Consider the following 12,775-nt stretch of genomic DNA (forward strand, 5'->3'; position numbering starts at 1 on the left):
TTATTGTACTAGTGGGCTCGGAGCCGGTGTCCCCGGCGGGGATGGCGTCCTCGCGGAGGAGGGCGCCGTCTCTCTCCATCCGACACGCGGTTCGGGTCCAGCCTGAGCCGTCGGTGCCGGTGGAGGAGGTTCTGCTGGCGGCAGGAGACCGCGTGGGGCATGAGAACCTGAGCTACGCCTCCAGGCTAAACCGGAGTGTGGTGGTGTTTCTGAAGGAGGAGAGGTTTGTGGCGGAGCTGATAGCGAGCGGGGTCACGCTGAACGGGGCTTACCTGCAGGTCTCGCCGCTCGCTGCGCCCTCCACCCGGGTCATTGTGTCAGGTGTTCCCCCGTTTATCCCGGACGAGCTGCTGGAGGAGCAGCTGTTGCGCTTTGGGAAGCTGGCGAGCGGGTTTAAGACGGTAGGTTTGGGCTGTAAGAATGAGAAACTGAAGCATGTGCAGTCCTTTAGGAGGCAGGTGTTTATGTTCCTCACGTGTCCGTCTCAGACGCTGGAGGTTTCATTCAGGGTCAGACATGAGGAGGGACATTACATGGTGTACGCCAGCACTGGTAGAATGAAATGTTTTGAGTGTGGAGATGTGGGCCACAAGCGGACTGCGTGTCCTCGCAGGGCGGCCGAGGCGCGCCCCGGGCCCGCGGCAGCAGCGGACGCCGCTGCGGAGGACGCGGCAGACACCGCGGCTCCGGGGGAGGGCGATGCCCCCCCGCCGGACGCAGCCGATGTCACGGAAGAGCAGAGCGGGCAGGAAGAAAGTCAGGCTGGGGAACAGGAGGCCGAGACAGGCGGGGAAGCAGGGAATGAAGACAGGGCAGCAGCTGCAGCAGCTGCAGCAGCTACAGCAGCGGAGGGACAGGGAGGAGCAGAGGAGGTGAATGGAGAGGGTTCAGGAAGCAGCAGAAGACAGACAGCTTCATCTGAACACAGTCAGGCTGCTGCAGACGGAGACTCAGGTGCAGTGGAGGGGGATGAGGATATGGACTTTGAGACCGACTCTGACTGTGTCTCTGTGGCAGATTCCCAGTCAGGGGGTGGAGATCTGTACACACTGGAGGACATTAACCTGTTCCTCGATGAGACCTTTGGTAAGTCTGTGAAAGTGGCTGATCATTTTCCTGATGTTCAGAAGTTCATTAGGAGTGTGTCGACTCTACAGAGGGTTGTTGGCTTGGACTTGTTGGATGAGAAGAAACGTTTTCGGTTAAAGAAACACTTGACAGGGCTCAGGAAAGTGATTAGGGCAAACAGAGGGAAAGGGTCAAAAAGGCGAAAAATTCGTAAGTAAAATGATGATGATTGTGTTGCACCTGGTGGTCCTTCTCTTACTGTCTCTTTTTTCTGTCTCCATCTTTCTCTCTCAGTTTAAGATGCATCAGGTGAGGTTAGGCTCTTTAAACATTAACGGGGGGAGGAGTCAACAGAGGAGGGCGGTTATTTCAGAAATGATCACACAGAAAAAATTGAATATTATTTTTCTTCAGGAAACACACAGTGATGTAGGGAATGAGACAGACTGGGGTTTGTGGTGGCAGGGGCAGTATGTCCTGTCTCATGGGACGAATTTATCTGCCGGTGTGGCCGTCCTCTTTTCTCCAGGGCTGAACGTCCACATCCTGTCCACCACAGAGATAGAGACAGGCAGGGCTGTAGCAGTCAGAGCAGAAATACAGGACATCTCCTTCTGCTTTGTAAATATTTATGCTCCGAACCAGGGCTCACACAGGCTGGACTTTTTCCAGAAAGTAAAAGATTTCTTGCAGCAGTGTGATCAGAGTGAATGTGTGGTGATGGGGGGCGACTGGAATTGTACTACAGATTTCACAGTAGACAGGACAGGGGAGGAGCCTCACCTGCAGTCGTCAGCTTTATTGTCACGGGTGGTTTCAGAGTCAGGACTGGTGGATGTGTGGAGGCTTAAACATCCTCAGGCGAGGCAGTATACCTGGGTAAGGGTGGTCGATGGGAGGGTGAGGGCAGCCAGGCTGGACAGGCTGTACATCAGCCATGGCTACAGCAACAGGCTACTGAGCAGCCATATTATCCCAGTAGGTTTCACTGACCATCATCTAGTCATTGTAGATTTTCACAGCTCACCAACCACCAGAGGCAGCTCCTACTGGCACTTTAATGTGAGGCTGCTACAGGACCAAGGTTTCTGTCAGACTTTTCAGACATTTTGGGGAACATGGAGGGACAGGAAGAGGGAATTTGTGTCTCTGAGTCAATGGTGGGAGGTGGGAAAGGCTCACATTAGGGTTTTCTGTCAGCAATACACAAGTCACTCCACAGCAACAGTCAGGAGAGTCATTAAGGACCTAGAAAGGGAAATTGGGGATTTGGAGAGCAGTGTTCTTACTGGCAGCAGCACAGACAGTAGCAGACTTCAGCTTAAGAAGCAGGAACTAGGTTCTTTCATGCAGGAGAGGGTTAAAGGGGCCCTGGTCAGGTCTCGTTTTATAAATATTAGAGACATGGACGCTCCCACTTCTTTTTTCTTTAATTTGGAGAGGTCTGTGTCGCGGACCAAGCAGATGGTCTGTCTCCGCCTCCCTGATGGCTCTTTATCCACGGACCCGGTGAAGATGAGGCAGCATGCTGTGGATTTTTACAGCGCCCTCTACAGGAGGGAGGACTGTTCCAGAGAGTGTGTGGACGAGCTGCTGCAGGACCTCCCTCAGCTGACGTCTGGGGACAGAGCCGTGCTGGATGCTGAGGTCTCTCTGGAGGAGCTCACCGCTGCTGTGGCTCAGATGGCTTCTGGTCGGGCTCCTGGACTGGACGGACTCCCGGCGGATTTTTATAAACATTTTTGGAGGTGTCTTGGAACTGACCTGTGTGAGGTGCTGCGAGAGTCCTCTCAGACCGGCATCTTACCAACATCATGCAGGCTTGCAGTCCTCTCACTGCTGCCTAAGAAAGGCGATCTGGCTTTGCTGGAGAACTGGAGACCGGTTGCTTTGTTATGTACTGACTACAAACTTTTATCCAAAGTGCTGGCAAACAGACTCAAGGGTGTGATGGGAATAATAGTCCACAGGGACCAGTCATATTGTGTACCGGACAGAACCATCACTGACAATCTTTTTCTTGTGAGAGACTTACTGGACATTTGTAAATTGCATAACATGGATGCTGGTATCATCTCTTTAGATCAGGAGAAAGCGTTTGATCGAGTTGATCATAGTTTTCTTTTTTCCACGTTAAGAGCTTTTGGTTTTGGAGATGGTTTTGTTTCACTGTTGAGTTTGTTGTATAGTGAAGCTTGTTGTTTGGTCAAGGTGGGGGGGGGGCTGAGCTGTCCAGTGCAGGTACAGAGGGGCATTAGGCAGGGGTGTCCACTCTCTGGTCAGCTGTACTCGTTGGCCATTGAGCCATTTCTGGCCAAGTTAAGATCTAGGCTGTCTGGGATTAGTTTGCCGGGGTTGCTTCACCGGCCCCCACTGGTGGTTTCGGCCTATGCTGATGATGTTAATGTTTTTGTCCGGAATCAGGGAGATGTGTCTGTTCTAACACATGCCTTGGATCTTTTCAGCAAAGCTGCTTCAGCAAGGGTAAATTGGGGGAAAAGTGAGGCTTTGCAGTTGGGGGCGTGGGGGGAAACAGGGGCACCGGTGTTACCAGGGAACCTGAGCTGGGGAAGGCAGGGCATGAAGGTGCTGGGGGTGTTTCTGGGGAGTGAGGAGTTTCAGAGGAAGAACTGGGAGGGTGTGATGGAGAAAGTGTGTGCCAGACTGTCTAAGTGGAAATGGTTGCTCCCTCAGCTCTCCTACAGGGGCAGAGTCCTGATTGTCAATAACTTGGTTGCCTCGACCCTTTGGCACAAGCTGAGGGTCTTGCAGCCACCGAGGGGCCTGGTCGAAGCCATCCAGAAGAAGATGGTGGAGTTCTTCTGGTCGGGACACCACTGGCTGAGAGCAGCGGTGCTTCACCTGCCGGTACATGAGGGTGGACAAGGCCTGGTGAACATCGCAGCACGGGTCGCGGCTTTCAGGCTGCAGACGGCCCAGAGATTGCTGTACAGTTTTGGTCTGCCGTGGATGGACACAGCCTGCTTGCTGCTGAGGAGGGCCGGTCGTCTCGGGTACGATAAACATCTGTTTCTGCTTGAGCTCAGCTCAGTGGACTTAAATGGTTTGACAGCGTTTTACCAGTCGGTGCTCGAGGCGGCGCAGGTCTTCACGTTCCAGCGGAAGGCTGTTTTAACACCTGGGATGTGGCTCTTTGAAGAGCCACTGCTATGGAACAGTTTTATCTCTTCGGGGGTCCTGTCCTCCGACAGCCTCAGGATCAGACTGAGGGAGGCCGGCTGCGTGAAGCTGGGGCACCTCCTAAGGACCTCCATCCCCCACCTGGCAGAGCGACTTAGCATCAGGTCCAGCAGAGTGCTGCACAGGCTGGTGGCAGAGGTCTGTGGGTCCCTGCCGGAGGTTCTTAGGGGGTTCGTGAAGGACCGGACTGTTCTGGACCAGTGGGATGAGCAGCATGAATATGTGTTTCCGGCCCTGATGGTTGCTCCTGCGGTTGGCCAGTGGCGTGAGGAGGAGGACCTCCTGCTTTCTCTGAGGACCCCACAGCTGGGAGACCTGGAGTCTCTGGGGAGAAAGGAGGCGTACAACATCGTCCTGAAGGTGGCAGGCCTGCGCTCTCTGGCCGAGTTGAAGGTGTCGAGGTGGACTGAGTTTTTTGGCAGGGGCTCTTCTCCAGGAGGTTGTTGGCGGTCCCTGTACAAACCCCCCGTTGAAAAACGGACGGGCGACCTCCAGTGGAGGATTGTACATGGGGCCATAGCTACAAACAGGTATCTGGCACACCTTGATCCTAGCACGGGGGTCAGCTGCTCCTTCTGCTCTGAAACTGAGACATTACAACACCTGTTTGTCCAGTGTCCCAGACTGGAGCCTCTGTTCAGGCTGCTGCAGGGCTGGGTGCAGGGGTTAGGGGAGCACTTCACTTTCTGTTTATACATCTATGGGCCACGCTACTCTGCAAGGAAGAAGGCAACACACACACTCATCAACTACATCTCAGGGTTATCAAAGCTAGTCACTTGGAAAACACGTAAGAACAGGGTGAGGGGTCAGGGGTCACAGGAGGTGGTGGCTATGGTAACAGGGATGCTGGCAGCTCGGCTGAGGGTGGAGTTCAGTTACTACAAGCTGACGGACCAAATAGAGGGGTTTGTGAAGACCTGGGCTGTGAATGGTGTTCTGTGTTCGGTCCAGGAGGACTCGCTAGTCCTGAGTTTCTGAGTCTTTTTCTGTTGTTGTCATTTGCTCAGTTGATTATGTCCTGTTTTGCTCTGTCGCAATTGTGTGATTGAATTTGATAGAGTTGTGTGACATAGTATGGACTGATAATTAAAGTTTGGTTTTAAAAATCAAAAAATCTCTCTCTCTCTCTCTCTCTCTCTCTCTCTCCCTCTCAAGGACTCTCACTGCTGAAAACGAGTCAGCTATGACTTTGTCCAAAAACAAAACAAAGTCTTGAATACAGTGTGAACTCCTTTGAAATGCTTTCAGTGAAAAACCTTTGCTGTCTAGCTAAAGGTCAGTTAAGATTTGTATGAAGGCTGCGCAACTGAACAGAACAGAGCAGTAAATTACCTCTTTGATTATTTAACAGTGCTAGCATTTTGTTTTTAATGGAACATCAACCCTGACAAACACATTGTTCATTTTGAAGTGCCACAAGGTGGCGAAAGGTCAACAGCAGGAGAAGATTCATAGTGACCAGCTACCATAAAGCAGAGGCAGGACTTTTATTTAAAGTTTAATGTGAAGATTAATCAATCACGACAATAATGCTAAAATGACATACTTGTCTTTAAAGGGCTATGAGACAAAAACCATGTCACTGCCGTTTAAAATTAATTTGGAAAGTCATTCATTTTGGCTCAACAGCCACATGAGGCACCTTTTAGGATTGTTTTTGAAAGAGCCAGCTTTCTACAGTATATCACCGCTGAGCCACAAGACATAGATGGACTGATAAACTGATAAAATGATATGTATGATAAAAATACGATGAATAATTGGCAGTCAACAGGCACGGAGATAAATGAGCAATAATCTGATTTTGTTCTGACAAATTGTCCCTGTTGGTGGACAGCAACGAATCAGTAATCTAGATTGCTTGTTCTCATCACTGTCAGAGAGCCACTTGACTGTCAGACAAGAATCATTGATTAGCTCTTATCCTTAAAGCCTCAGAATGAAGAATCAGTGCGGCTCGGGGACAGTGATTAAACGAGGCTCTTGTGTTTTTGTTTTGGCACATGTCCTTTAAGAGAAAACCTGGTAGTATTCAAATGAAATCATTCAGGAATTTCTGTGCATGTGTATGTATACAAATTTAAATTCATTTGAATATCTAATAATCTATGTAAATAAAACTGAACCGCTTGATATCCCCAGTTCAGATTTGTAAGGCAGTCCCATGCATCTGAACTTCGACTGAGGATGACAGAGACCATCTAGTGGTTATGAGGAGATGCACAACTTTTGCAGCACTTGCATAACAACAACCTTGTGCAGCGTGTTTGCTTCTTTACTAATGGAGTCAGAAGCATGTCATGCACTATTTATCCCTCAGCTATGAGTTCAAACATTGCTTTAAATAGATGGAGCCAGACACTCAGCCTTGGAACCCACTGTCTTATATAACACAAAGCTGGTTCAGACGTGATTCACCAGTCGAGGACCCTGACAAAGATTAGATTGTTTTTGTCTTTGAAAAACAGTGGGAGATATAAACATGGCTGATTCCTTGTCTGACGATGTCAAAGACGGCGCGCCATGTTTGTGGCTTTGTGTGCGTTCAAACAAATCTACACTGTTAGCATCTGCCACCTCCACCTCAGCCACCACTGATTGGATGTTACATTATACAAATAATCTATCACTCGCTCTTGCAAGGTGTTGTTACAAACCACCTCATCCATATATTCCCCTTTTTCATTGCTTTTACATTTCCTGGAACAATTTTTATTGGCTTATTTATTCTGTTCTATGTTATTTTGATCTTAACATTTACTCTTTTATATCATATACCATGTATTATATATACCATAAAATAATATTACCATCCTTTGAAAGAATAATCTTGATTATACATTTTCTTTATGCTGGTAACTACTGAGTTTTTGTCTTGTTGTTTTTATACTTGAGTGTGTTTACATGGATTTAAAAAAAATAAACAGTGATCTGATGGATGTGCCATGTGGATTTCATTACATCTGGACATCAGTGAAGCTGGGCGTTTAACTAAGCCAAGTAAACTGGCTGCTGGCAGCAGGCACTGGTACTGAACTCCCTATCCAACTCTCAGTAAGAAAGTTAATCTGTGTCTTCCCTGAAATGTTGAACTATTTCTATGTACAACTACAGCAAACTGACTCAAACAACTTATCTTTTGAGTCTCTCAGTGATCTGAATGTAAATAACAAATAACCAAGGTATCATGCATCATTAAGCTCTCCCTGCCTCCCTTGCCTACCAGAAGCTTCCTTCTTCCGCTGTTGTTAACATTTCCATGTTTCCCACATTCTCTGTTATAAACTGTTTTCTTGTCTGTAACAACATCTATTGCACGTCTGTCCGTCCTGGGTGAGGGATCTCTCCTCTGTTGCTCACCCTGAGGTTTCTCTAATTTTTCCCTGTTAAAAGGGTTTTCTATGGAGTTTGTCCTCAGTCGATGTGAGGGTCTAAGGGCAGAGGATGTTGTTTTGATGCCATGTAAAGCCCTTTGAGACAAACTGTTTGTAAAAACGGGCTATACAAATAAAATTGCCTTGCCTTGCCATGTGAAATCAAATATGTTACTGATATGACTGATTTAAATGTAGGCTTTAGTTGAAGTGTGTGGTACTTTTATAGGTTACATAAATCACAAACACACACTTTCAGTATGAAATATTCCAACAGATGAATAAGAGAACAAAATGACTAATCCAAATAGGTCACTGCCCGTGTTCTCCTGCGGTACGGTCTATGGAAATAAAAAAGAGAGAGGGAAGAGCTTCATCCACCACAGTAAACACCTTGTGATGACGAATCTGGCAGATGGGAAACAGAGATGCGTTAAATAAGGGAGAGAAAAAATAAATAAATAAAAGAAAGAAAGAAAAAAGAAAAAAGTGTGAGGCTGCGGCTGTGCAGATTATGCAGACAGTTGACTGTTTCACAACCCTCCCACGGAGAGTGTGCTGAACGGGAGCTTCGCTTTGATCACCTCTCTGGATTAACTGACAGTGCGCGTCAGTGTGTGCAGTTTCGTGCGGCGCGGGTTGTGTTTGTTGGCTCGGCGGAAGCGCAGGAGAGTCTGTGCGAGCGACTCGAGCTCACTGTGGTGATAAGAGGGAAATATCTGTTCTAATCTCACTGAAACTTTTGATTGTACAGTTGAGGGGGTCCTCTCTGCGGATGTTCTTGGAAAAAATAAACCCAAATTTCAAAGTGACTGTACGGAGCAATGACCTAAAAGATACAGATGAATACTAACAAGGGAAAGTTTTTTTCTACTTCGCTTCAAACCGATCTTACCGTCATCAGCAGAAGCTTCGCTGCTGTAGCCGTCATAATCGGCGGTCAGGGGGCTGTACTTCTGTCGGCTCTCCCAGCTGAACCCTCCTGCGTGTTTGACGTTAGCGGCTGCCTTGGCTCCTCCTCGGAGGCCCTGGGAGCGGCTGACAGCTTCCTGATACTGACCCATCACTTCATCCTCACTGTCCGATGATGAGCCCTGCAGGTCGGCGTCAGAGTAGGCCTTGTCTGTTTGGGGGTACAGAATGACAGCCTGGTTACTGTGGGACATGCTGCGATGCAAAATGAAAGAAAAAGAAAAAAGAAGAGTGGGTTGTTGATTAAAATCTAACTGACTGGCAGCGTCTAGTGGCCAAGATTGTGCATTGTTAGAATGACACTTACTCTAATCAACAAGGAAATTTAATTGAAGAAAGACATTTATTTACTAGATAGATAGATAGATAGATAGATAGATAGATAGATAGATAGATAGATAGATAGATAGATAGATAGATAGATAGATAGATAGATAGATAGATAGATAGATAGATAGATAGATAGATACTTTATTAATCCCAGTAGGGAAATTCAGGTGTCTCTCGCTCATCCAGACAATTAAAACAAACAAACAAACGCAGACCAGTACATACAATAACGGGACAATAAAAATAACACAAATGAATACTGTTCTGCTGTACAAAATAAAAAAGATCAATCCTGTGCATACGAGTGTAGATTTTTGGCATATGTTGATTGAACCTCCTGAGCAGAGAGCTACCTTACATTCAGTCAAAGCTTTGTTAAGGTGCTACACTCAAAAAGCGTTAAAATAAAAAAAGGAAGATCTACACACTGAAACAGCCTTTTTCTATTTTCACTATCTAGATCTTAACCGGTGTTTTGTATGTGTTGAATTCACAGAGAAAATTACAGGATGTCATGAGTCGTTTCCATTTATGGCTCTGGGTGTCGTCACACTGTGATGTAATTCATTCTCAAAGGTGTCTGCTGTTTTATTTTTAATCCTTTTCTTATCGAGGGTTGTACGGTGCAAATAAATATGAGTCCTGACATGCATTGAAAGAGGAGATGGATAATGATCTGATCTGAATGACAGAGTTTTCTCTGGGAGCATCACCTTGTATAGTATGGATATTTGAACTGTTTGAATTTGTAATGGATTTCACTGCATCTACTCTGCCCAAAGCTCATCTTTGATATTTTACAGAGAAAATCCTGCTGTTGTTTACTGACAAGATTTCAACAAAGACACAATATCTTACAGGGCAGCAGTTTTTATCATCAAGCCAACAAATAATGCTGCATTGGATATAATATAACAACAAACATATGTTTGTATGATCACAACCCAACAAAAAACACTACAAAGACATTCAAAGAGAATATTTAAAAGTTAAGTTAAGTAGCATTATCTGAATTTCACAAACGTTAAAGTTCCGAGCTACAGACACTTGAGGGTTTCTGGCAACGATCATGTTGCCATGGCGCTCTATCCATCATCAGACATATTATGCAACATAGTGCCTTGTTACGAAACACAAAAATATTTATGGAAACAGGCTATATGAAAAAAACAACATCCATACAGAAAGATCTGACAGACATATATCTGAGGGAAATATATTGGTAATGATTTCTAAATGATAATCTATGAGCCATATAATTGAAAATGACGATTGATAAATGAGACTATAGCTACTGTACAGTATATGCAGTTGTGGTCTTAATTTGCCCTGCACTACTGAACGGTGTTTCTGTTTTTCTCATATATATTTAAAAGGGGAAAAGACAAAACAGAAAGGAAAACAAAATAGAAAAAAAAAAAAATCAAAACAACCACAAACAAAAGACGCTACTCAGTCTGTATATTCTTGCATATGTGTGTGAAATTGATCCCTCTATTTAATGTGTTTTTGAATATGTTGAATATGTTTTTGAATTGATTGAATATGGACTATGATTTGAATATGAATGTTTGTCAATGTATTGTGTGTCAGTGAAACATTACTTCAGCATACAGTAGGTGTAGTTGCCTTTACACTGACCAGCCACTGACACCAGCTGTAGTGTTACGTTTCATCCAGTAGGGGGCAGCAAAGCTTTAAAATGTTTCCCTTGCAGCCTGAATAATCTCTGTATTACTAACAGTGTTTGTAATGAGGAGTTTTAGTGTCAGATCATAAAGCATAGAAGAATTACAGGTTAAGTATCGTCAATAAAACTGACTGTAAAAATGACACGTCTAAACACGTACAGGACAGTTTCATTAGACTCTGTTATGATTAAATACATAAACACAACGAGACACAAGGAGATTCATTTGTGAAAAATAAAATTAATTTTCACATGTTGCCATTGAAACAGTCATGAACAGAGAAGAGCTTGATACAAAAACTGATTATGGAGCTATGTTACACTTAACTCCCTCCCTTTGATTTTAACCGAGTGTTTACCAGGTGGCTTCAGGGTAGCGCCGGCTCCCTGTGGGGGCTCCCCTGGGCCACCAACCTTTTAAACTTCTGAAGCCCCGTGGACACATGACGAGTAAACAGCCGTACATCTGTCAGCAACAGTAATCCCCTCGTGGGTTGAGAAAGGCCACTGCCAGTGGAAAATGTCTCCATGCAGAGGTCAGACCTCATGCTGTAGCCGGAGGCTCGGGTTCATCACTTTACAGGAACTTTACAAGTGACTCCAATCTGAATCTGATTCGGTGGCCAGATGAAACCCGTAGAAGCTCCCATGATACAACCCTGAATAGCTACAAGCATAAGTGTAGTTTGATTTATCACATTATATATCTCAGTGTTACTGAGTTTGCAAGATCGCAAATATGACCGCTTTACCCTGACCCAGTAATAACAGTAGAACTGAGTGCTAACGGTTAACAATTTCTCAAAACAGTGCAGGGTTGCTGAGTACTTGTAGCACCCACGGAAAGCAATCTAAAAATATATAATGCCATTTGCATGGTTCCTAAAATGTCTTTGGAAGAGAGAGAAAACAGGATTTGTGCAACATCAACATTACTGCTGTTGGTTTATAAGAGGAACTGGTATGTGTATAAATGCAGTCTTACCCTGCGCCTCTGTGTTTTTCCTGAAGTCATCAAGGCACTGAAGGTTCCCTGGGTTCTCTAGTGCCAACTTGTTGTTGAGGTACCAGAAGAGGAAGGTCATGAGGATGATGAAGAGGCCGATGGCTGTCAGAAACCCCAGCACCTCTGGAGAGACTGAAACACGGACATTAAAGTTAAAGTTGCTGTTGTTTGGTCGTTTTTAAATATGAGACAAATGACTCGACACACTCTGCTGCTTAGATTTAAAACACATTGCTAATAAAAACCATAGTTTCCTGTTTTTACCGTTTCTCCCTGCCCCGTTTACTAAGGCTCATTTTTTTTGCTTTTTAAACATAATTTATAATATTTGCCAGTGGAGGAGGCTCTACTTTTTATTTCAAGTGAATTGGTGTTTTACTAACATTAAACATAATGGATTATGTTCAGGGCTGTATGAGGTACTACTACTTTCATTGTAAAATGAATGTTTGTAATGCAATACAAAGAGTCATTATCCAGGATGAGAGAGAGGACAGAAAGAGGTTGTATCACTGTAGCGACAAAACCTGTTGGTTGCCATAGCAACAGGTTCAGGTGCAGCATCGCTCCAGACTCCAGACACACAGGCCAGTCAGAGCTCATAAATGCAACACTGACTGTCACACATCAGCAGATTCGGTTTATTTTGGAAATAAATATTTGACGCAAACAGACTTTGTTAAACCAGAAAGGAACCGGCTGATGAAAACTATCGGAGGGAGATTCTGACAGATCAGATCCAGCTCAGCTCTGTGACCTTCCACCTCCCATACGACCTTCAAACAGCTCCATGCAGACGCTGTGTGATCATCAGGTGTGGTCTCGGGGGAGACACCGAACCATCAGAGCGTTATGTTTGTCTTTTGTTCTTCTCTCTGATAGCAGATCAACATCAAAGTGATAGAATGAGCTTAAAGCTGCTGTCACCTCGTCATTTTTCATAAATAAAAAATAACAGTTTAATAGAACGTTTTCACTTTACAGATCTGCTCAAAAAAATATCTGACATTTTACACAGGAAAAATTATGTGTTTTAATTAGGGGCATAAAATTGCATTAATCACTTGCCAGCAGTGTGTCTCCAGAGTGGGTCGCTGACAATTCACAAACAGCTGCACATTAATGAGTGGA

General features: G+C 45.2%; 2 protein-coding genes across 2 annotated transcripts in view; both read right to left on the reverse strand.

Moving 5' to 3' along the window:
- The window catches only part of LOC311005757 (serine dehydratase-like), a 231,964-nt gene that overhangs the window by 189,617 nt on the left and 29,572 nt on the right, over positions 1-12,775 (reverse strand). The window lies entirely within an intron of this gene.
- The window catches only part of syt14a (synaptotagmin XIVa), a 31,385-nt gene that overhangs the window by 12,047 nt on the left and 6,563 nt on the right, over positions 1-12,775 (reverse strand). Inside the window, exons 2-3 of the mRNA XM_083998309.1 lie at positions 11,624-11,776; positions 8,542-8,769 (exon numbers count right to left, since the gene is read on the reverse strand). Of these exons, the coding sequence (XP_083854435.1) occupies positions 8,542-8,769; positions 11,624-11,723 (328 nt within the window). The 5' untranslated portion in view covers positions 11,724-11,776. The remainder of the gene's footprint in view (positions 1-8,541; positions 8,770-11,623; positions 11,777-12,775) is intronic.

This window comes from Trachurus trachurus (assembly GCF_905171665.1).
Source record: "Trachurus trachurus genome assembly, chromosome: 22".
Classification (NCBI taxonomy): Eukaryota; Metazoa; Chordata; class Actinopteri; order Carangiformes; family Carangidae; genus Trachurus; species Trachurus trachurus.